At 36.7% G+C, this 23584-nt stretch overlaps 3 protein-coding genes across 9 annotated transcripts in view; 2 read left to right on the forward strand and 1 right to left on the reverse strand.

The window, feature by feature from the left end:
- The window catches only part of LOC113509324 (U4/U6 small nuclear ribonucleoprotein Prp4), a 251128-nt gene that overhangs the window by 152486 nt on the left and 75058 nt on the right, over positions 1 to 23584 (forward strand). The gene's annotated exons all lie outside the window — the stretch shown is intronic.
- On the reverse strand, positions 946 to 8418 carry LOC113516570 (U4/U6.U5 small nuclear ribonucleoprotein 27 kDa protein). The gene is made up of 2 exons (XM_026900996.3): positions 8329 to 8418; positions 946 to 6856 (listed from the first exon to the last, which is right to left on the reverse strand). Exon 2 carries the CDS (start codon positions 6853 to 6855, stop codon positions 6415 to 6417), a length of 441 nt encoding a protein of 146 aa, XP_026756797.2. The 5' UTR covers position 6856; positions 8329 to 8418; the 3' UTR covers positions 946 to 6414.
- The window catches only part of LOC113516565 (protein hu-li tai shao), a 97515-nt gene continuing 83661 nt past the window's right edge, over positions 9731 to 23584 (forward strand). For 4 of the 7 annotated variants that reach the window (XM_026900986.3, XM_052899102.1, XM_026900988.3 and 1 more), the window contains exon 1: positions 9731 to 10023. The gene's annotated coding sequence lies outside the window, so the exon portion shown is untranslated. The remainder of the gene's footprint in view (positions 10024 to 23584) is intronic. The other 3 variants (XM_026900990.3, XM_026900991.3, XM_026900987.3) reach the window with 1 other exon arrangement.

Consider the following 23584-nt stretch of genomic DNA (forward strand, 5'->3'; position numbering starts at 1 on the left):
AAAAGGCAAATGTGTCGTCAAAATTATGTCCGTCTTCTTTACGGTCTTTTAATATATATTCTTTATTGCTTAAACGATACATGTAGCGATTAGTTTAACAACTTGTTAGCAAGGGAGGACTTGTCTCTGAAAGAGATCTCTTCCAGCCAACCCAGTGTAGTTGGAGAGAAAATGATTTAGTTTGGGTAATCCAGTGCAGGAAAGGTACCGGTGAAAATAATGTAAATATATACAACAAACACAAATTGTTAATAAATATATAAATAAATAAATACGTAAATAAGTAAATAGATAAATATATATGCATAAGTATAAAATATAGAATTATCATGTACTATTGGTTAAATGGTGGGATTTGTCCTTTTGTTATTGTCCCAAGCTGTCAGTTTTTAATTGTAGATTGTCTTAGCGGCCAGCGAGAAAACCGGTCAAAGAGGCCGCAACGAAATGGTTGTGACTTTTTTTTTTATATAGTTTTGATTCTTGTAAACAAAAAACTGTCATGAACAGCTTATTCGGCTTCTCGCTGGTCGTTGGTTTTTTATTATGAACAAATTTGGCGGGAATTTGAATCCAGAAAAAAAAAATTACGTGTATAGACGTGCATGTATCGTGATTTTATGACTGATGTATATGAAAGCAGGTCAGTTAGGTCATCCTAACGAATTTAACTAAAATTTGCCACGATGGTTTCCAGGGGGAACCACGTGGAGGTCAATCTGTAATGGGGTTATTTGACCCCATTACTAACAATCCCTTTCCCCCCTGACGACGTCAGCTGGTCGGGGTGTAAAGATAAAATAATGACACTGAAACCCCATCAGTCCCCCGTACCGGTACCCCGCCAGCGTGTACCGATAGCACAAGCGGGGTTACCATTCCAAATAGGACACTTTAGAGGACACGCCAAAAGTTCCTACAGACAGCGTTGAATAAAACAAGATATTAAATTAAAAAATTTTTATTCCTTATTTTTAGAGTCAACAAAAATTTACACAAAAAAGATTAAACTCGAAATTTATAATATTTTTTCATACAAAACGTCAATAAGTACAGTCAACAAATACATCAGCATAGGAGCAGTCAAATTTTTACTAAAAATAATGCAAGTAAATTAATTAGTTACCTTCCAACACCATAACAAACAGGACTTTAAATACATTCGAAAACAGATATCCGACCGGTACGGGCGATATCGGAATGGCTGATGACCTTTTTCCCGCCATCAATGTCCAGAGGAACCCAATATATAGATATCGGATCGGTACCCATAATACCCATGTCTAGTATAAACATTACATGGTTATAATTCGTTTTGAATGGAAACTTACTAGCATGATATGCTATGTAAGCTTATATTATTACATTATTCCTTTGTTTCTTTAATTATTTATATTTATTATTTATTTTTTTCACCAATTTGTGACAATCTGGCAATTTTCAATACCAATTAAACATCATTCAATGTCTCTGGCGGATGATTTAAAAAGCTAGCGTTAACGTTGCTAAGTAATATCTATATATCTTGATTACAATATCTATATATCGCCCCGATAATAAATATGTCGAATATTTATTATCCAATATACAATATCGAAATGAATAATGATCACTTTTCCCTCATCAATGACGAGTAACTCAATAAATAGATCAATATCTATATATCGGTCGATATATATATATCGAACTATATATGTGATACCGATATTACCCATGGCTAGCTAGTGTACTGAAACGTTAATCGTAAAATACCTTGCTTGTATCATTAAATCGATAATTTGACAATTAAAATCGAAATACATTAATAGAAACACAATAATGTTTTATTTTATATATATAATAGAACAGTTTATTGATACATATGTATTTTTAAAGTCGAATAAGGACTTTAAAAACACATATTATACATTTTTAAAAACGAAACATGGGTACCTATGTTAAATACCATTTTACATTCACCAGTACTGATAATGCTGACGGTACTAAAATTAAGAATAATATGTTGACTGTATTTTTTTGTGGACCGTACTGCGAATTTTCACCGCGGAGTATTTTCTATTCACATTTTTTTTTTTTATTTGGTCTCTTCACTACCAGTCGTCCAACGAATAGGTCTAGACAGAGGAATGAGTCTTTTTTTTTTTTTTTATACAACTTAGAATGGCAAACAAGCTGACGGCCCACCTGATGGAAAGTGGTAACCGTCGCTTATAGACATGAGCAATACCATGGACATAACAGAGTATACTGTTTCGCCCATGATACCCCCCATGCGTTGCCATTCTTGAGAACTCAGGTGTTATTCCTCTGTACCGTGTAAATTCACGCCATATCCCACCCTTCAAACCGAAACACAGCAATGCAAAACAACTGCTTCACGGTTGAAACACGAATGGGACAGAGGTACCCAAGCAATCGACTTTTGTACAAAGTCTCCCTCTGGTAGAGTAGAGTCTCGAATAATGCAGGAGTACATAAATATATTATGACCTCTTCCCCGTGGGTGTCGTAAGAGACGACTAAGGGAAAGCGAGAGATGGGCAGCAACATCCTTCTTAAAACAGCAAAGCCTAACTGCGGTTGCCAATCCGCTTGCCAAGCGTGGCAACTACTGGCAAAACCCCTCAAGGAGGAGTTTTACGTTTTACGTAGCAGTGGACAGTTAAGGCTGAAATAATGATATAAATATAGCCATTTTGGACTGCCAAAGATGTTGGACTACTGGTTACAAAGGTCTGGATGTATTTTACACTGTCATATACATTATTGTACAAAATCGTACGGATAAATGTGAACGGTGACAAAATCGCAGTGCGAGACAAAGTGAGCAAGTTTTTATAAAACAAAACCAAACAAATACTCAAACCTATTGGTTAATGATGAACCTAGAGGTGCCCGTTTTGTTATATTACAACATTTTTCGAATATTTAAATTCAAAATGCTGCTCGGATATAATTTTTATTTTTGCATTTTTTTTTTATATTTCCAATACGCCAAATTGTTTTAATTATATATATATATATATATATATATATATATATATATATATATATATATATATATATATATATATATGTGAAAATACCGCTTAAATATTAACATTTAAATATTTTCCACAGTATGATCAAATTAAAAAAAGAAAAAAAAAATGCAAAGCAACAAAGCTATACAGCTATGTATTTTTTAAATCAAGTTTTAATTTTCAACGATTACACGAGCATCATTTTTTATTTTACAAATTTCACAATACACGGGGGCTTACTGTTTTTTATACTTTTTTTTTGTTTAATTAAACATATGTATTAAATAACTATAAATTAATTCGTGGTATGTACATGTGGAATGAATCTTTGTTTAATAAATCATATTCAATTAGTAGTGAAACAGATTTTTCTTAATACAATATTCTTCCAAAGTCGTAAGAGAAAAAAAAAAAAATAAAAAAAAAAATGGGAATTTCCATGAAAATATTCATTTGTAATATGATATCTTGGTAACAAAATAAGGGGTTTTATGTAAAGAAAAATACATAATGTAAGTTTTTTTTTCTTTTTTTTTTTTTATTGAACTAACTTAGAATGAGAGACAAGATTTTTGAATCATCAAAATCATTTGTGAGACTAGTAGTACTAGTGGAATAGTGAAGTTATTTTTTTTAGTTCAAAATTAAACTTCTATAGACAGAGAATCAGTAACTATCAACTCATTTGTATTTTTTTTTGACAACTGCATAAATACAAATGTATAAAAGTTACGAAAAATCTCTCAGTATTCTTACCAATGATGATAGTTAGCAGAAATTTTGGGGCAAAAAAACATAATAAACTTGGTATTAGATTCGATTTGATCAAATCTTCTGTAAACAATTATAACTTGTATATTTTTAATTGCAAATCAGTTCCAAATATGAAGTTGTAATTGTAGCGGGCGCCATGACATCGAAATTGGCGCCAAAGCGGATTTTATTTTTTTTATTCATTTAGAACAAATTTGACAGGTCTTTAAAAAGTAAACACGTTAATATTAGATGTAAATTAGTTTTTTTTTTTATATCCAAGGACCTATCAAATTTGTTTTAGCTTTATAAAAAAAATATGTGGAATATATTTTCTTTTTTTTTTTGTTTACATTCAGGACATAAATATTGGTGATAAATTATAGATTTTTTTTAGATACCGGCTAACAAAAACGGATTACACATACAACGGCCAGATTTAATTTTTGGACCAATATTACACGTCGGAGACAAATTTTTTTTTTTGTATCAGTTTTTTTTTCTGATTCATTCAAAGTGCTGATGGAGTGACAAACGCAATGGAATCGATCCGTGGTAGACTTTGTTATCGCTGCCCGTACCCCCGCGCGACGCGTGTGCGTTAATATATCATTTAAAAAATATCACATTTTAAGCAACCTGTGTATAATTGTATATGGGCTATGGAGACTAATTAGTCAGAGTGCATTGTTCATAAAAATATTCGTCAACTGTGAGTTTCGGCTGTATGATCTAGTTACCTTTGCTTGCAGTATATTTTTATGCAATATAAAACTCAAAAAGGACAATATAATTAGAAACAGTACACTCTAATCAGCCAGTCTTGAACTATTGTACATTATGGAGGAATGTATAGGGTAGGGGGGGAGGGTGTGTGTATATCAGTGTATAAATAACTCTGTAACACTATTGCTATGTGGCGCACCGGGCGGGCAACTTGGAACCAGTACGGACAGCTATTCAGTCTTATTTTACAGTCTACAGAACCTTCTCTATGGTCATAAAAAAAATAATCCAAAATATTGTTCCAGGAATTATTTTGTCTATGGTTTCATGAATTGACAATTCTCAAAACTTAGCATCTTTCAACTAACCACAAACAATAAAATGTGTACGATTAAATCCTATCAATTTTAAATATGTATGGCAACACCGGAAGACATGTTTTTGTCTGTGGAATAGTAATGCTGTGAGAATGTCATCTTAAATCTCCCGCCAAAATTTTCGATTCTTTTTATAAGCTTTATTTTTTAAATGTCAACAAGGAGAGAAGGCTCAGACCAGCGCGTCTGCCGCGGACGGATTCTGTCGCGTTTCTTGGTGCGCGAGGCGCTATATTGGGCCCGCGCGGGCAGAGCAGCGCGCGGGTACTGTAGTAACGGACTTACGCTAACTTACAATATAGACAGAACCTGATGGCATATTTACAGTTGCCCGCCATTTTAAATTTTTACAACTAAAACAAAATGGCGGCATTTGTCAATTTCGAAGAGATGTCAGTCAATAATAGCTTAGTTTTAGTAATCTTACTTCTTAAAAAGCGTGAAACTTGTTGTAAATTTAATTAATTAATCGAAATGGATGTGACAATCCACACTTATAATTACAGTGGGTTTAATTTTATAAGGTGTGTAGTCACGCCATCTATCGTAAATATTTGTTACTATTTTCCAATAGATAGATAATATACACCATCAGGTTCGATAAACGAGTCTGGTCTGCAATCATAGTACAATCCATACAATACATGAAATAAAACCGAAACCATACATACATTTGTTATTTGAACAATATTTACATTTATTACAATGGATGTATTGTGTATGATGTGTACTATATTGCGACAGACCATACAAATGGGAAATGCAACACTTATTCTAAGTAAAAAAGTGTAGTGAATTATTAAGTGCATATGTACTGCATAGTGAATGCGTAGTGCAACTAGGCAAAAACAAAAAAAAAAATCAATTTGTATTATGTACTTTTTGCGTACAACCAGTATGTATATATTGGAGTCAATTCTGAAAGTTTTTGTCTCTAGTCAATAATCACAATTTCATATTGCTTCCTATGCAATGAGGAATGGCAAATTAATGGCTTATTCGATGGTAAATGGTAAACTATAAAACATGCCAAAATGCCAGACATCTCGTAGGGTACATTGCATTTCTCACAGTATCCCTCATACATTACCATTCCTGAAGCCTAAAGAGGTATATATTAAAATAATTTTTTCCAGGATTGGTACGAAATTCAACAGATATGAGTGCGTACTGCTTAGACGTTTGCAGTATATAAAACATTCACTAGAGCATCAAATAAAAAATCCAATTTTACGCAATGATTATTACAGAATTGACCCTATTTTCTGTCCAAGTACAAACTCTACTCGGCCCCAAAACATAGTCCGGATTAGTCTGGACCAACTTTTTTTTACAACACGCCCATGATCACCCGCAACACCAAAGGCATTGCAGGTGTGCTGCCGGCCTTTTAAAAAGGGAATATGCTCTTCTCTTCTTTTAATACAATAGCGTACTTCAACTATCAAGTACATACGCACTGAATAATCTAAAAATATCACATGTGCCACCCAATAAACATACGACCCTGCAGGTCTAACACGTGCGGCTCGGGGCTACGCGACGAAGTCTAGCGGCCTGTTGAACCCGCCCTTCCTGTTCATATACTGGCGGTACTTACGCTTAAGTACTACGTGCACCTCGCCCTCTACGTTGTCCTCGACTTTCTTGCCCTTGGTCGAGTCGAAGCCGCAGAAGCCCATCACTTTGAGCATCTCCTGCTCCTCAGGCGACTTGCCCTCGAGATCGGCGGGCGTGACTATGGGCCGCTCCCCGAAGGTTTTCTTCGGCTTGGAGATGAACGAGGAGGTCGGGCCGGGCGAGAGGGAGCGCGAGCGGCGGCGGCGCGGCGAGGGGCTGCGGCGGCGCTCGGCCGAGCGGCGGCGGCGCTCCGGCGAGCGCGACCGCGAGCGCGGCCGCCGCCGCTCGCGCTCCCTGTCGCGGCGCTCGTCCCGCCGCCTGTCGTCGCGCCGGCGCGGGCTTGGCGACCGGCCCATGCTGACAAGCGACAAATACTTTAAGTGATACTGTCTAACTATCTATCTCCAGTGGGAAAGGGATTGTTAGCAATGGAGTTTGACAGCCTCATTGCTAACAATATGCCCTATTATGTCGACCTGCACGCGATTGCCCCTGGAAACCATCCTGACTGATTTATTGTTGAATTCATCATGATGGGCCAACTGACCCGCTTCATCCTCGCTTATTATGTGCCCCTGGTGTCCCGCCAGTATATACTGACAGCGTAGGCGGGGTTACCATTCCATCTTCCTATCCCAATTATTATCTGCAGTCGGCATAATATGGTTTTATCCATATTACTAAAGGATTCGGCTTATAGTTTTATAACCGGCCGCCTGCCTGACAACTACCCTCTTTAGGAATGTATTTGTTGGTTGTATTATACCACCTACAGTTTGGAAAAAAGCATTGAGGAAAAAAAGGAAGGGAATGTTTGAAATTCTTAAAGAAAATTAGTAAACAAGAGTAATAAGGGACTTATGTAGGAAAAAGGGGGACACTGCAGTTGCGGAAAAGACTGGGACACTGCAGTAACTTGGGATTGCATACCCATAAGCCCTTATTTTAGAATTGGACAGATTTCTATAGAAGAACACCCCTGATGCACTACCATACAATACTTACCATTCCATTATCCTTTAAAAAAAAATTAAGTTATTCAAGAATTGTTTTAATTATTTATTTTAATTTATATAGTAAATTTATATTTAATTATGGGACGTTACATATGTAACGTCCCATATCCTTTGTCATTCACGATCCCGGGACTGTATTCTCTAGCTGTAGCCCATTCATACATAAACATTATACCTTTGGAAAACAAACTTTATATCTTAAAAAGATAAAAAAAATCACTACAAACTTAGAATTCCTATCAAAAATAGGTAAACTTTAAAAAAAAAAGCGAGTATAAATTATTGTTATTGACAGATGAACTTTTTTTGCATGAAAAAGCCTATCTCTTAATAATAATAATATCTCAATAACCCTACTTTTGTGGTATCATAATGACATCTAATCGTACCTAGCACCATTTTCGAGATATATCGAATTTGTGACTCAAAAAGAAAGATAGACTGTGTGGAAGATGACATGGCTTGAATGGGAATGGATACCGAGATAACTGTAGAGATGAACGGAACAGGAAATAATATTTATTCATACACTAGCTTCAAACAAAACGAGACTTAGTTGCGATAACCTAACTTTATTGTTAAAAATTAAAACCTATATAGCTACATCCTCTTTCAACCCACACTGCCCCTAAAGGTATCCAATGTACCACTTTTGTTTATTTCTTAATTTGCCTTTAATTTTAAACCACTTCCACGACATTACAGTTTTTTTTCATGCTTTTTCCAAATTATAGTACGTACACAATATTTTGGTATTTTTATAAAGGAAACTTAAAGAAGATATGTCAATGTAGATTAAAAATTGATATTTACCTTATTATCAGGTCAACAGTTTTAAAATTTTCTTTAAAAATAAATAAAAATAACGCAACAAATAATTTAAATGAACGCCATTTTAGAAACTACTTTTTTTTTAAACCGTTTACTTCTTTGCGTTTCGTCTTCAATCTTTCTTAATTAAACGGTTCTACGAACTCACGTATTAGGAATGGTAACGAATTTTAAAATTATTTATAAACAAAACTAAATTATTCACAAATTAAAAGAATTATAAACAACATCTAATAAATTATTGTAAAAATCTTTCTTTTGAAATGTAACGTCCGTAATGACCAACAAATTATTTTATGATATACAATTACTTTTTAAATTATATCAACAATAAAATAAAGTATTTTATTGTTGATATAATTTAAAAAGTCTTATATCGTCTTGTGCCAAATAATGATTCATAAAATAATATATAAAATATCAAAATACCTATGTATGCATAAAATGAAACGGAAACCTCATAGTGTTTACATTTTATTACAAATTCCCAGTAATCAAGAAAATAAGACACGAAATGATTAGAGGAGATTTAATTCTATTATTGAATTATGAAGTAACTATAATCAACAATAAAAATTATATTACTAAATCAGTAAGTCAGACATTTCTTATCAAGCATAAAAACTACAGTATAAGAAATCTTTATGTAGTAGTTTATTGCTCATAGAAATTTGTTGTCATGCCATTTACATTGCAACAGTTGTCAAGTACATTTTCAACCTACTTCAAAATGAGAAAATTCTCGATTTGAATATTCCTGTTTTAAGTTTTTGATATAAAAATAGTTTCTAAATAATTTTTGTTGCAAATTTACCTAATTTTGAATTTTTTAAATTCTAAATTAATTTCTAAATTCGACGCGACTAACTTGATTGAATTGAAATTAATAAGTTTGATTAATTTCAGTCGAGTTAAGTAAAGTGTTAGAGTCTAATCGTGTTAAGCAAGTTTGGTCAAGTTTGGCTAAATTTTATCACTTTATTCAAAATTGACCTGGTTTAGCTGAACTCGACTAAGTTTTGTCAAGTAGGGCTAAATTTAGTTCAATTTGGTTATTTAAATCTACGGCGATATTCGAACAAAGTGGCCAAATTCTACCTAATAGATTGACTAAATAAGAATATATTACTTGGCCAAAGTTTAAACACATTATTGTTTTTCGTAAAAGTACTGTATGAAAAATAGTTTTTAAGTAGTGATAAAATTTTGGTCGTATTTTAATTGTGTACGATTGCATTATTTATGTAGACGGTTATAAAGCGCAAAATATTTATTGTTTATTGACGGAAATGAAAATTTAAATAATTTTATTGTGGTGATTTCTAAATTTCATATGGCAATAACTCTTCTAGCGCCATCTGGCCTACAAAACGTGATAGTCGTTAGCAGCGACGCCGCGGTGAAAAAACGAAACTCGCGTCGACATCGATCTACTCGTGTGGCGTGCGGACTATATTCTTTTTTACGAACGAAATATTGAAATAAACGCGTTTCCCCGTAATGTATGTGGTGCTAGTGCATTAAAATATAATTAAAAACGGTCTGTGCGTGTAATTCTAAATAATGTTACGTCATTCCCGTGCTTAGTGTTAGTTACTTGGCTTCTGTTAGTGAGAAGTGGTTTTGTGAAGTGACTGAGAAATATTCGACATTATCACCTCTCGGAACAGTCTGCCGGTACGTATTGCATGCAATCAGCTTTCTTTTGTATTATTATGTTTACGTTTCCAGTTAGAATGCGGTCATCCAAGCGTGAGAAACTATATTAGCTTTGTACATTTAGGGTGTGTCTGTCTGATCTGATTCTTCTATAACCAAATGGGGTCGCCGTTTTTTTTTTTTTTCTCAGACATATTATCGGAGCTTAGACGCCGGGTTTAAATGCCTTCTTATAGGATAATTTTTAACGTTCTCGATACGTGATGAGCAATAAATGTTCTCGTTTCGGAAATGTGTATTTTTTTTATTTTGTTAATCGAATAATGGTTAAATTATTACAATTAACATGTTATTTAGTCATATGTATCGTTATTTTGGGCGTGACTGCGATCAATTGCCTAGATATTATTTATCAAGTCAATATAAAGGATGATGTCACCGGGCGGATGGCTGTATAACCCGACCGAATCTGATTGACCGTTATCAGATAGTCTATTCGTGATTCAATGCGCTTTTTCACTCGTACGCTTGATAACTAACTACACTACATGAAACTAAATTGGTGCCTGATAGCCGATACAGATTCGTATGTCTTTGATTGAGTCAGATAGTGATTTTTAACTGATTCAAATCTTGAAAGTCGTTTTACTATTTATGCATATTATTTAAAATACCTTTGCCTGATGGCTCAATTTTTAATTAAAAATATATTATTCAAATTGACATGTGACATTGACAGTGATTTTAGCGGTAAATATGCAAATGTTTATTTATTTAGAAAAGTGCATCTTCCTGCGTAAACCTACCTTTGTCACCTCAGTCTGTTATTGTTGTTTAATTAATTAAATTAAAAAAAAAAACTTACTACCTAAGTTGGTATCAATTTTCATAATAAAGTCCAAATATGACTTTTTTATACTTGAATATATATAGATAGATAGATACCCTTTATTGTTCCCTCCATAAGATTACAATAGTAAACTTATTATAGATACAAATTAATTAAGGAAAATATATTAATATAATGACTGTACATATAAGTATATTATGCAATGGTGTAAGGATTCAAGTATGTGGAAAGATTTGATTGATCCATTATGGTCAGATCAATTATTTTTTTAAAAAAATATTTATTTATTTATTTATTTCTTATTGCATTCCATAATATAATTAGTAGATAACATTTCAATTATGGACCCTGTTGGGCACAGCAAGTAGGAGAGAGGAGGACAACACTTTTTTCATTTTCGAAATAGTCTAAGGCAGTGATTCTCAACCACTGTGCCGCGGCGCTTTCTTCTTTGATTCTTCAGTGGATAGCCACATTTCAGATTGTATTATGCAAAAAACTCCATCCCTTAGCATAGTTTGCTGTGTGACTTAAAATTTTTGCGTAAGGCCAACTCTGTAGGTCCATGTTTTGAGTCTGTAGGTCGTAAACTCTTTATTGCATATAATAGAGATGTATACAAGAAGTGTTTATACAGAATGTGCATATACAAAAAAGCGGCCTTATCGCTAAGAACAGTAGAGATGTATACAAGGAGTATTTATACAGAATGTGTGTATACAAGAGGCGGCCTTATCGCTAAAAGCAATCTCTTACAGACAACCTGGTCAAACATTTACAGTAATATTGAAGTATTTTGGTCCTGAGTATGTGGCAAAGTTTTCCAAAATCTGCCCAAACTAAACTGGATTTGTTGAATTCTCGGTTGAAATTGAATTTACCCATATATTTACAAGAGAGTAGACTTTTTTTTTTAATTTTAAACTACTCGAGGCAGCAAACAAGACAAAGTACCGTAAGACATAATTTTATTATGAAAAACCATAGATTGCGAAGATTGTTTTTTAATGTAAAATATAATCCCATTGCTACAATATACCCAACCAGATCAGAACCTCCTCGCGGTTCTCTTTGAAAACTATCATGGTTAATTCCCAATGAATTCATCATGATGTGCTAACTGGCCTGTTTTCATTCTCATCTATCGCCTTTCACTGGTGCTCCGCCAGCGTATCCCGTTAGCACAGGCGGGGTTACCATATTGTTTTCACCCATCAAAAAAAATACAATATAATATATAAATATTGCAGTACACTCTGTTACGTGCATGGTACTGCTCATGTGTATATGCGACGGTTACAACTTTCCATCAGGCGGGCCGTCTGCTTTGCTGCCCAGGGAAATACTAATAAGAGAGTTAATTATGTAACTATATACCTACCGCACCTTGAAGCGTATAAATAAAAAAATATTACGTTATCAATGATAACGTATCATTACGTTATAATTCTAAGGTTATCTCTTATTAGGGTTCCGTATTTTTTTTTATATACAACTTAGAATGGCTAACAAGCTGACGGCCCACCTGATGGAAAGTGGTAACCGTCGCCTATAGACATGAACAGTACCGTGGACATAACAGAGTGTACTGTTTCGCCCATGATACCCCCCATGCGTTGCCATTCCTGAGAACTCAGGTGTTATTCCTCTGTACCGTGTAAATTCACGCCATATCCTACCGTTCAAACCGAAATACCGCCATGCAAACACAACTGCTTCACGGTTGAAACACGAATGGAACAGAGGTGGCCAAGCAAACGACTTTTGTACAAAGTCTCCCTTTGGTGAGGGAGATTTTCATTGCAAAACATATTTATCTTCACCACATCTGCCCTTCATACGCTTTCTGTTCCCACCTAATGGTTAGCTGGTAGAGAATGCCATACGCTTTCGAGGGAGAACCACGTCGTTGTGGACCTAAATAAGAGTGTATTGCTAGCAACGGGTCAATTAGACTCGACTACTAGCAATCCCTTTCCCCCCGACCTAACTGGGTTACCCTATTCGTTAATAAAAAAATTTACCAGAGGGAGACTTTGTACAAAAGTCGATTGCTTGGTTACATCTGTCCCATTCGTGTTTCAACCGTGAAGCAGTTGTTTGCATGGCTGTGTTTCGGTTTAAATATGGTTTTGGATATGGCGTGAATTTATTGGATATAGAGGATTAACACCTGAGTTCTCAGGAATGGCAACGCACGGGGGGTATCATGGGCGAAACAGTATAGTCTATTATGTCCACGGTACTGCTCATGTTTATAGGCGACGATTACCACTTTCCATCAGGTGGGCCGTCAGCTTGTTTGCCATTCTAAGTTGTATATAAAAAAAAAAGTATTCTGTACGGAACCCACGTCAGCACAAGTGCTATTAACGCATGTCTCTCTTTTTTTTAATCGCCTACATTGCTACCGTGCAGTCGAGTAAATTGATAAGTGTCCTAAAAGAGACCTTGGTTTGTTTTTCAATAATTATAGACGAAACATTTGGCTTGAATACAGCGAGTGCTGTGGTGCAGCTTGGAAGTTCGTTTTCATTACACTAATATAAAAAAGATGAAAGATTTGTATTTTTGTATGTATGTATGTTTGTAATGAATAAACACAAAAACTACTATGCCAATTTCAAAAATTCTCTCACCATTAGAAAGCTACATTCACCCTGAGTAACATAGGCTATATTTATTGTTAGAAAACATTAGGGGATCCTTACTAAAACTTTAGTAACGTAACTCGAGGTGTAATAAAAATGTTATAAAATATCTTTGGTCGCGTGCGCTGCGGAAACTATTGGTGATAGAACAAAAGTATGTTCTACAATATTGAAGGAAATATCAATAGCTACAAAAAAAAAACTCATTCTGTCTCACGGACTCGTTAGCAATGTCGATTCTATAGACGAATTCGCTTGCCACTCGTCTAGAGGGCGTGCTTGTCTTTCCCATTCACCTCCATGTCCACATTTCGTTCTGTTTGTTTCATAATAAATGACGCTGTAGCTGTACTGTACAGTTGTGCTGTGGACACAGCGTCGCTTTCCGCGAACCGTGCATGCATCACGTTGGATCAATTCCAAATGATGTCACGTGTCATTGTACCTACAGCTATCGCTTTCGATGCATCATTGAATCGCTAATAAGTATTTTTTTCTAGCTATCATCGGATTTGCTAATACAAAACATGTTGACTTCGTTCCGAAATGAAAATTGACTGGCTGATTTCCAGGGGTTTCCAGGGGGACCATCTGGAAGTTGACCTGACAGGGTATGTTCCCGGCAGTGGGACTGGTAGTTCGCGTTATCGAATCAAAATGCTGATTTTGCTGTAGTGTCCCTGACACTACAGCGTAATGCTGAGCACGGACCTCATTTTGCAGACGTTGCGACGCACACACACATATACACACTCACACACACACACACACACACTCACACACACACACACACACACTCACACACACACACACACACACACACACACACACACACACACACACACACACACACACACACACACACACACACACACACGCAAACTCATTTTGGATGAAACTGTTAGGATACAAATTGTTTTTTTTTTTTATTTTATATTCTTTTTATAATCTTGTATAAATAATTTGTGTGTAGTTTCTTTATTATAATTATTAATAATTGTTTTTTGACCCCTGTGTGGGTGTAATCGTATTATTTCTGTAAAATAAAGTTTCTTTCATTACTAACGCCCTTTGTAATTTTGGTGGGAAAGGGATTGCTAGCAATGGAGTTTGACAGCCCTATTGCTAGCAATATGCCCTATTAGGTCGACCTCCGCGTGGTTCCCTCTGGAAACCATCGTGAACAATTCTTGTTGAATTCGTCACGATGGGCTAACTGACCTGCTTCATCCTCACCTATCATCCTTCACTGGTGCCCCGCCTGTGTATACCGATAGCGCGGGCGGGGTTACCATACCATTATCATCCATTAAAAAAAAACCCCTTTGTAAAATCTGTTACAACTTAAAGTTAAAAGTTTATATATATTTAACCTCACGTCGATTTTTAGAATGTACAAAAGGTAACCGTGAGACGGAGAATTGCGCAAATATAAAAGTTCAAAGTATGATCATTTCGCGCCGTGTAACCGGTTGTGCCACTTTAAAGTGCTCTGCCCACCAAACGGACCAAGATATGGCCATTTTTTTATCATATATTTTTCACTACATATTATAAAACAAAGTCGCTGTCGCTGTCTGTCCGTCCCTATGTATGCTTAAATATTTAAAACTACGCAACGGATTTTAAAGCGTGTTTTCTTTAATAGATAGAGCGATTCAAGAGGAAGGTTTATATGTATAATACATGCATAATATTGTAGAGGAACACTGAGAAATTTAGATGTTTCTAATGTGATGTAAATAAATAAATTTTTTAGCATTTGCGTGCGAAGCTGGGGCGGGCTGCTTGTTAATGTAGTATTTCATAAAAAAAAGTACATTTATCTCAAATATACTACTGGACAAATTTAAATTGTAATTTAAAAATGGAATGACATTTTACTTCGAAACATGGCTACCAAGGAGGTAACTAATAAAAGGTTTTATTTAAATTTCGAACTGGCTTGCAAATAGAAAGCTGTTTATTGAAAAAAAAAACAAAGGACCATTATGGCGCGTGAAAAATTATTATTGTTCGTTATTCGTCATTGAACTTAAAAAGTAAAATTGTGTTTTTGATTTCCGCGCATTGTTTGAGAAAAGTACTATACAAACCTTGGCCACAACTAGGCATTGATGGAATCACGCATGTGTGCCTCGGCTGCGCCTCGGCCCACGTTTGTACGTTCAGTGCCTCAATGCCTCAGTTGCTGACCGCTGCAGTAATGTACTATTTCTATCAAACACTGTATTATCTTAATTAATCTCGCAGTAGAGGAAGTGCAAAGCACACAGTAAAAAATAATAATGCACCACCATTTCTCTCTTCGTCCAACGGTTGACTGGTAGAGAACGCCGTCCGGTGTTAAGTCCGCCATATGGACATAGAATTTTACTGTGCGTTAAAGTTTAAATAAATATTATAGCTTCAACTGCGTGGCGGCCATTACTGTGACCGGTCGTGGATACGGCGATCCACGAATGCACTTAACTGCAGTCTGGATTTGCATAACGGTATCATTACTTAATCGCGCACCCCGTGCATGTATTATGATAATCTTATTATAATCTCGCACTGGGCTTCCAGATAGACGTATGGTCCCAGCATAGCATTCTATGCCGGGACCATGGCTTATAGGCAACTCCTTTCTTTCCCTTGGCTATCGTTAGAGGTGACTAAGTAAGACTTAATTGGTCAAGTTTTTTTTTAATAGATGATATGGAATGGTAACCCCGCCTGCGCTAACGGTATACGCTGGCGAGGTACCAGGGAAACATGATAGGTGAGGATGTGTTATTTTTATTATTTATTTGGCTTATCGTGATCAATTCGCCACGAATGAACCGAGAGAGTTTCCACGAGTATATTGCTATCATTTTGACTGATGGGGGGTACCCATTACTAACAATCCCTCCCCCCCATCTTAACCTTGTCGTCATAGTATATCCTGTGTCGTCCACGGTACTGTTCATGTCTGTAGGGTACAGTGGCGGCTTTGTTACGTGGTCCGTCGTACCTTTCTATTATTATTCACATTTGTATTAAGTACATGAAGTGTATGGTCCGTGCCTAATCGTTGACTATTTATCGTCGACCCCCCCCCCCTCGCCCCCCAACATCTCTACATTTGAACTAGACAAGCGTAGCGTATTATTAATTTTACGTCCAGTTGACGAGACAGTTCGACAATAGGGTGACCATATCTATACAAATATACGGGTACAGTCTATGTATTCGCGGAGCTCTTAAGTTCTGCCATCTGGGGGAAAGGGATTGTTAGTAATGGGGTCAAATAGCCCTATTACTAGCAATATACCCTGTCAGGTCGACCTCCACGTGGTTCCCCCTAGAAACCATCGTGACTAATTCTAGTTGAATTCGTCATGATGGGCTAACTGACCTACTTTCATCTTCATCTGTCATCCCTCACTGGTGCCCCGCCAGTGTATACCAATAGCGCAGACGGGGTTACCATACCATTATCACCTATTAAAGAAAAAAGTTCTGCCATCTTAGAAAAAAAAACTAAAAGAAATGACAAGTTGAAATAGCTGAAATAAAAAGTGTATATATTTTATTTTTGTTTCTTTCACTCTGTAATCGATGTTTTAGTTCGCTAGTTATTGAAGTCGCTGGCGGAAGATCCAAAAAAAAAACCAATTTTATAAATATAACTAAATTTAATTCTAAAATGTAATCAAATACAAGACTTATCTAACTAAAATCGGTATTCTTGTTTTAAAATTACTTACTGTACAAATATAATTCTTTTTTTTTTTTTTTACAAAATTCCTTAAGATCCTAAATTCTAAAATTAATTATTACAATAATAAGTGTGTTCAGATCGATGTGTGATCCGTAAGTGAAGTCATATCGAATCAAACATAAAGCAAATGGGTATTTTTGATGTGGGAATTGAAATGCTGACTGGACGCAGGTGTCTTTTTCGGTAGCGTATCTTTTTGCGTCATGCTAGGTGGTACGATCCGTCCGCCGTTGAGGTTGTGTCGTAATTGCTTGATAGGTATCTACTATAACACGCTTGTAAATAATTTAAAGTAATTATTGAGTAACATTGTCAAATTGTTTTTTTTTTAAATTGACAAATAATTGCGACGTTGCCAGACTTTAGTAAGCTGATGTTATTAACGTTCTTGACTCAGCGGTGATGTCACGTTGGATTGTAATATGATTGTCTTTTTCCTTTTTATGCAACTTAGATGAATGGCAAACAAGCTGACGGCCCACCTGATCGCAAGTGGTAACCGTCGTCTATAGGCATGAGCAGTACCATGGACAGAATAGAGTATACCGTTTCGCCCATGATACCCCCTCATGCGTTGTCATTCCCGAGGACTCGAGTGTTATAGGAATAACAGGGTACAGAGGACTGTACCCTGTAAATTCACGCCATATTCCACCCTTCAAACCAAAACACAGCTATAAAACACAACTGCTTTACGGTAGAACACGAATGTGACAGAGGTACCCAAGCAAACGACTTTTGTACGAAGTCTCCCTCTGGTGATTGACGAAATGTGGACATATCGAATGTTACGTAAGGATTAGAGCCTTCGTTTTTTACTATTGAAGGGTCCCGTTATTGATCACGGTCTCGTCTGATGGACAGCGATGATGTGGTCCAAGATGAAGCTCGCTGGTTTATGAAAAACCTATTTCCATTTGCCTGCAATTGGTACAGCAACCTGCTTATGTTTTCCATCTTATTTGGAGAGAATTCTTGGTCGTACGCATGATGAAGGAAGACGCTAAGCGCTTCGTGCTTATAAATGGTATGTTTACGGTGTAGGGGTGGAGACTCGCCCTTTTTGGTCATCCAATGCCGAAAGGTAGACCTGGAATGGGTTGACCCATCTTACCATCAGGTGGGCCATATGCTTGTTTGCCGCCTCAGTGGTATAAAAGGAAAAAAAAAGTTTGAAGGAGGATTTAGTTCATGCAGTTCTTGAGTACACTCTTCAGAAGGTATCCTGTAAAACAGCTTTTTTTTTGTTTTCGATTGATTTTTAGCGGTCACGTAAAAATTATAGGAATAGAAAATCCGCACCTAAAAGGAAACGTGTGGTGCCCCTACTAACCTATAACCCGCCAGAGTTAAATCACCGCGCCGTTACAATAACACGAATGGAGATTCAATAATTGAAACGACCACCATGCCGGTTTGGTAAGGCGAGACGGTAAGGCACTGAGTTCGATTCTCAATTGAGACAATTTAAGTTAACCTAAGTTATCGACTGGGTGTATTTATAATAGTTTATGATGCCCAGTTGCCGGATGTCTTATTTTTTAAATGAATGAAAAAGTGCTAATGATATTTGCTGGCGGGGTACCAGGTAAACATGATAGGTGAGGAATAAGTCAGTTAGTATAGTTGGCCCATCGTAACGAAATCAATAAGAATTAATCTCTCTCTCTCTCTCTCTCTCTCTCTCTCTCTCTCTCTCGCCCTCCTCCCTCCCTCTCTCTCCTCCCCCCTCTCTCGTTCCCTCTCCCCCTCTCTCTCTGTATTAATCTCTATGGTTTCCAGGGGTAGGTCGACCTATCAGAGTATATTGCTAGCAATGGCGATTAACGTACCATTTTCCCTTCCCTTGTGGTACCAGGGAATTATGACAGGTGAGTATGTAGTCGAATTAGTCGATCCATTCTAACGAATTCACCGGGAATCAAGCACGATGATTTTCAGATCGGGGATCGCGAGAAGGTGGACTTCACAGGGTATGTTGCTAGCCATTGCATTATCAAAAATGGATGATTTTTGATAATGCAATGGCTAGCATTCATCATTTAAAATCATTAAATGGGGGAAAAGATAGTAATAAGGCTGGGGTACTCTTCGTTTGCTGGCAATATACCTTTCTGGGGGGAAAAGGATTGTTAGTAATGGAGACTGATAATCCCATTGCTGCTAGCAATATACCCAACCAGGTCGACGTCCTCGCGGTTCCCATACTTTGGGTTACCTTACCATTTTCACACATCAAAAAAAAAACTGCGGTTGCTGACCCGCCTAAGCGTGGAAACTACTGGCGGAACTCCCCGTTTGGTCAGGCCTATGTCCAGCAGTGGACAGTAGATGGCTGATTTATATCATTTATGAATGTATTTAAAAATCCTTACTTCGTAACAGGTCAGAGCCTCCATCTTCACTTCTAGTTCGTTATCTCCATATGTTCCAAGCTTCCCAGCTCTAAAACCCATTTTATGGGCGATTCGTTTGTATTTCTTGCTGCACAGCTGTGGAATAGATTTCTCGTGGGTATTCAGAACAGCCCGTCTGGCAGTTCCTTCAAGAAAAGATTAAAATCATTCTATCTTTCCAATTTTGTTTAAATATAATTGATTCGAAGACTCTTTTATTTGATATATGTTATATCTAATATATAAAATTCTCGTGTCACGGTGTTTGTTACCAAACTCCTCCGAAACGGCTTTACCGATTTTTATGAAATTTTGTGTGCGTATCGGGTAGGTCTGAGAATCGGCCAACATTTATTTTTCATACCCCTCAATAATAAGCGTGACCTACCTCTAAATTTTTTTTTTTTTTTATTATTTTTTGACAAAATTTTTTGTTTTTATTTTATTATGATTTAGCATTGAAAAATACATACAACCTCAAATTTTCACTGTTTTACGATCAACTTCTGTTGTTTAATTGCGATTTTTATATTCCGCAATAGGGTTGCAAGATGACAATCGAATATAATAATTGTAGTACGATAAATTTTCATGTATAGTTCTAGAAATAATGTATATGGTAAAACAACGTTTGCCGAGTCAGCTAGTATATATATATACTAGCTGACTCGGCTTTGCTAACATTGTTATTAACTTGTTGTTACTGTATGTTATATATATATATATATATATATATATATATATATATATATATATATATATATATATATATATATATATATATATATATATATATATAGGACGCACCTTGGACATACTGTTTTCAGTATCTATATTTGTGAGTCGACGTGAAGATAAGATATTGTATGTACTTATGTGCCGCTTGATAGCCTATCAAGAGGAGAAAACATTCTGACATCCTATCCTACAAATATGTATTAAAATAAATATATTTTTTTATGGGTGATAATGAAATAGTAACCCCACCCGCGCTATCGGTATACACCGGCGGGGCACCAGTGAAGGATGATAGGTGTGGATGAACGTGAATTAGTTGGCCCATAGTGACCAATTGAACAAGATTTAACTACTATGGTTTCCAGTGGGAACCGTGTGGAGGTCGACCTGTTTGGATGTTTGGCTAGCAATGGGGCTATCAAACTCCATTACTAACAATTCCTCTCTCCCCGTATCCCCATACAGGGAAGTTTTGCTAGTAGTTACCACATTTGGCAGGCGTGTTAGCAACTGCAGTTAGACTTTGGTTTTAAAAGATTTATTATAATTAGATATAGGAATTTTATACTGTAACTTTTATTTTATTAGAATTAGTTTTTTTTTATGCAACTTAGAATGGCGAACAAGCTGACGGCCCAGCTGATGGAAAGTGGTAACCGTCGCCTATAGACATGAGCAGTACCATGCACATAACAGAGTATACTGTTTCGCCCATGATACCCCCCATGCGTTGCCATTCCTGAGGACTCAGATGTTATTCCTCTGTACCCGGTAAATTCACTGCCATATCCCACCGTTCAAACCGAAACACAGCCATGCAAACACAACTGCTTCACGGTAGAAACACGAATGTGACAGAGGTACCCAAGCAAACGACTTTACAAAGTCTCTCTCTGGTAAGCATAGAATATTATGCATATAATATTTTGGGTGTTTACTAACCATTCTTTTACTTACATCGTTCGCTTCCGGCATTGAACTAGCTAAAAATAGCAACTCCCACATCGGGGGTACGCAGGGAACACGACGCATGATTCGCCACTACTTCTAGGTGGAATGGCATTGAAACGAAGTAATGAGTACACTTTATTGTATTGTAAAATCTTTATTGTACAAGATTCAAATTAAGCACTGATAAATGATTTAATATACAATGGCGTACTTGTCCCATAAAGGGATCTCTTACAGTCAACCTTTGAGAAGCTGAAAGAAAACTGTTGAATGTACAAGGGTAATAACTGTACAGTTAAAGATAAACTAAATAATACCGAGTAAAAAATTGAATATATAATGCAATAAAAACAGCTCTATATACCTACATATGTAAATAATAAAAGTACATGAATGTAGGGAATAAGCAACCAATTTTACCAGAGGGAGACTTTGTACAAAAGTCGATTGCTTGGGTACCTCTGTCCCATTCGTGTTTCTACCGTGAAGCAGTTGTGTTTGCATGGCTGTGTTTCGGTTTGAAGGGTGGGATATCGCGTGAATTTACTGGGTACAGAGGAATAACATCTGAGTCCTCAGGAATGGCAACGCATGGGGGGTATCGTGGGCGAAACAGTATACTCTGTTATGTGCACGGTACTGCTCATGTCTATAGGCGACGGTTACCACTTTCCATCAGGTGGGCCGTCAGCTTGTTTGCCATTCTAAGTTGTATAAAAAAAAAAGCAAGACAATTAATAAATGCAACGATACAGTTGTATGAGTACAGTGAGCCGGTCTTAATGAATAAATGGGAGCGATCTTTACAAGACAACATCAGGGTGATGGACTAATTGTTGTACAAGTAGGTATGGTAGTATTGTACAAGAAAGTTAATAGCGGAAAACGTTAAAAAATGTATTATAGTATATGTTATAAAAAAAAAGGATTTGCTTGTTTATTTTTTTTTTTTATTTTCATTTTATTGCATCATTTATAAAATAATAAATATACAGTAAATATTAATGAGAAGTGATACAAAAGGCGGCCTTATTGCTGAGCAATCTCTTCCAGACAACGTTTGGTTAGAGGACATTGGGAAAAAGACAAAGGGTAGGTTGAGCACTATTGTAATACGAGGTCTGTCCGGAAAGTTCGTATAAAAGTGTTCTGGAATGCGAGAAAGAGGAGTGGGGAGGCCAGGTAAGCGCAGGACCCCTTCCTTATGTCCCTAACAATGCTTCAGTTCTGGTCTGACCGCCGTGCGGTGCGAACTGGCTTGTCACGCCATCTGTGAAGTTACCTCTTAACGAAACCCCGTCGGCATGGAGCCCGCTTCCGTTGAAGAGCAGCGCGTCGTAATCAAGTTTCTCTCGAAACTCGGCAAGAATGGCCGTGAAATTTTTGCCGATCTCAGAACAGTTTATGGGGATGATGCTGTGAAGGAACCAACCGTCCACAAGTGGCTAAAAAGATTCAGAGAGGGCCGAGAAAGAGTTCGATGTTCGGAGGATTGTTCATCAAGAATTCGTCCCTCCAGGCCAGACAGTTGATGGAAAATTCTACGTCGATGTGCTCAGACGCCTCAAAGCTCGTGTGGCACGAGTTCGTCCAGAATTGGCGCGAGAGGGGCGTTGGATTCTTCACCACGACAATGCCCCTGCCCACACCTCTCTTGTTGTCCGTGAGTTTTTGAGTAAAAATTCCATTACGGTGACCGAACACCCCCCCTATTCGCCGGATTTGGCCCCGTGTGACTTCTTCTTGTTCCCAAAAACCAAATTGGTACTTCGGGGGCGGCATTTGGGGGACATAAATGAGATAAAAAAAGCTACGACGGGGCAGCTGAGAAACCTACAACCAGAGGACTTTCAAGGAGCCTTCTCACAGTGGAAACGGCGTTGGCACAAGTGCATTATGTCACAGGGGGAGTACTTTGAAGGGGATAAAATTGATTTACCTGAATAATTGTAAAATAAAATTTTTAAAAAACTTTTATACGTACTTTCCGGACAAACCTCGTATTATATATACATCTAATATATAAAATTCTCGTGTCGCGGTGTTTGTTACCAAACTCCTCCGAAACGGCTTTACCGATATTTATGAAATTTTGTGTGCATATCGGGTAGGTCTGAGAATCGGCCAACATCTATTTTTCATACCCCTCAATGATAAGGGTGACCCACCCCAAAATTTTTATTTTTTCTATTTTTTTGACAATTTCTTTTATTTTTACTTTATTATAATTTAGCATTGAAAAATA

Source organism: Galleria mellonella, unplaced genomic scaffold (genome assembly GCF_026898425.1).
Source record: "Galleria mellonella isolate WM207_F2 unplaced genomic scaffold, CSIRO_AGI_GalMel_v1 utg121, whole genome shotgun sequence".
NCBI classification, from domain to species: domain Eukaryota; kingdom Metazoa; phylum Arthropoda; class Insecta; order Lepidoptera; family Pyralidae; genus Galleria; species Galleria mellonella.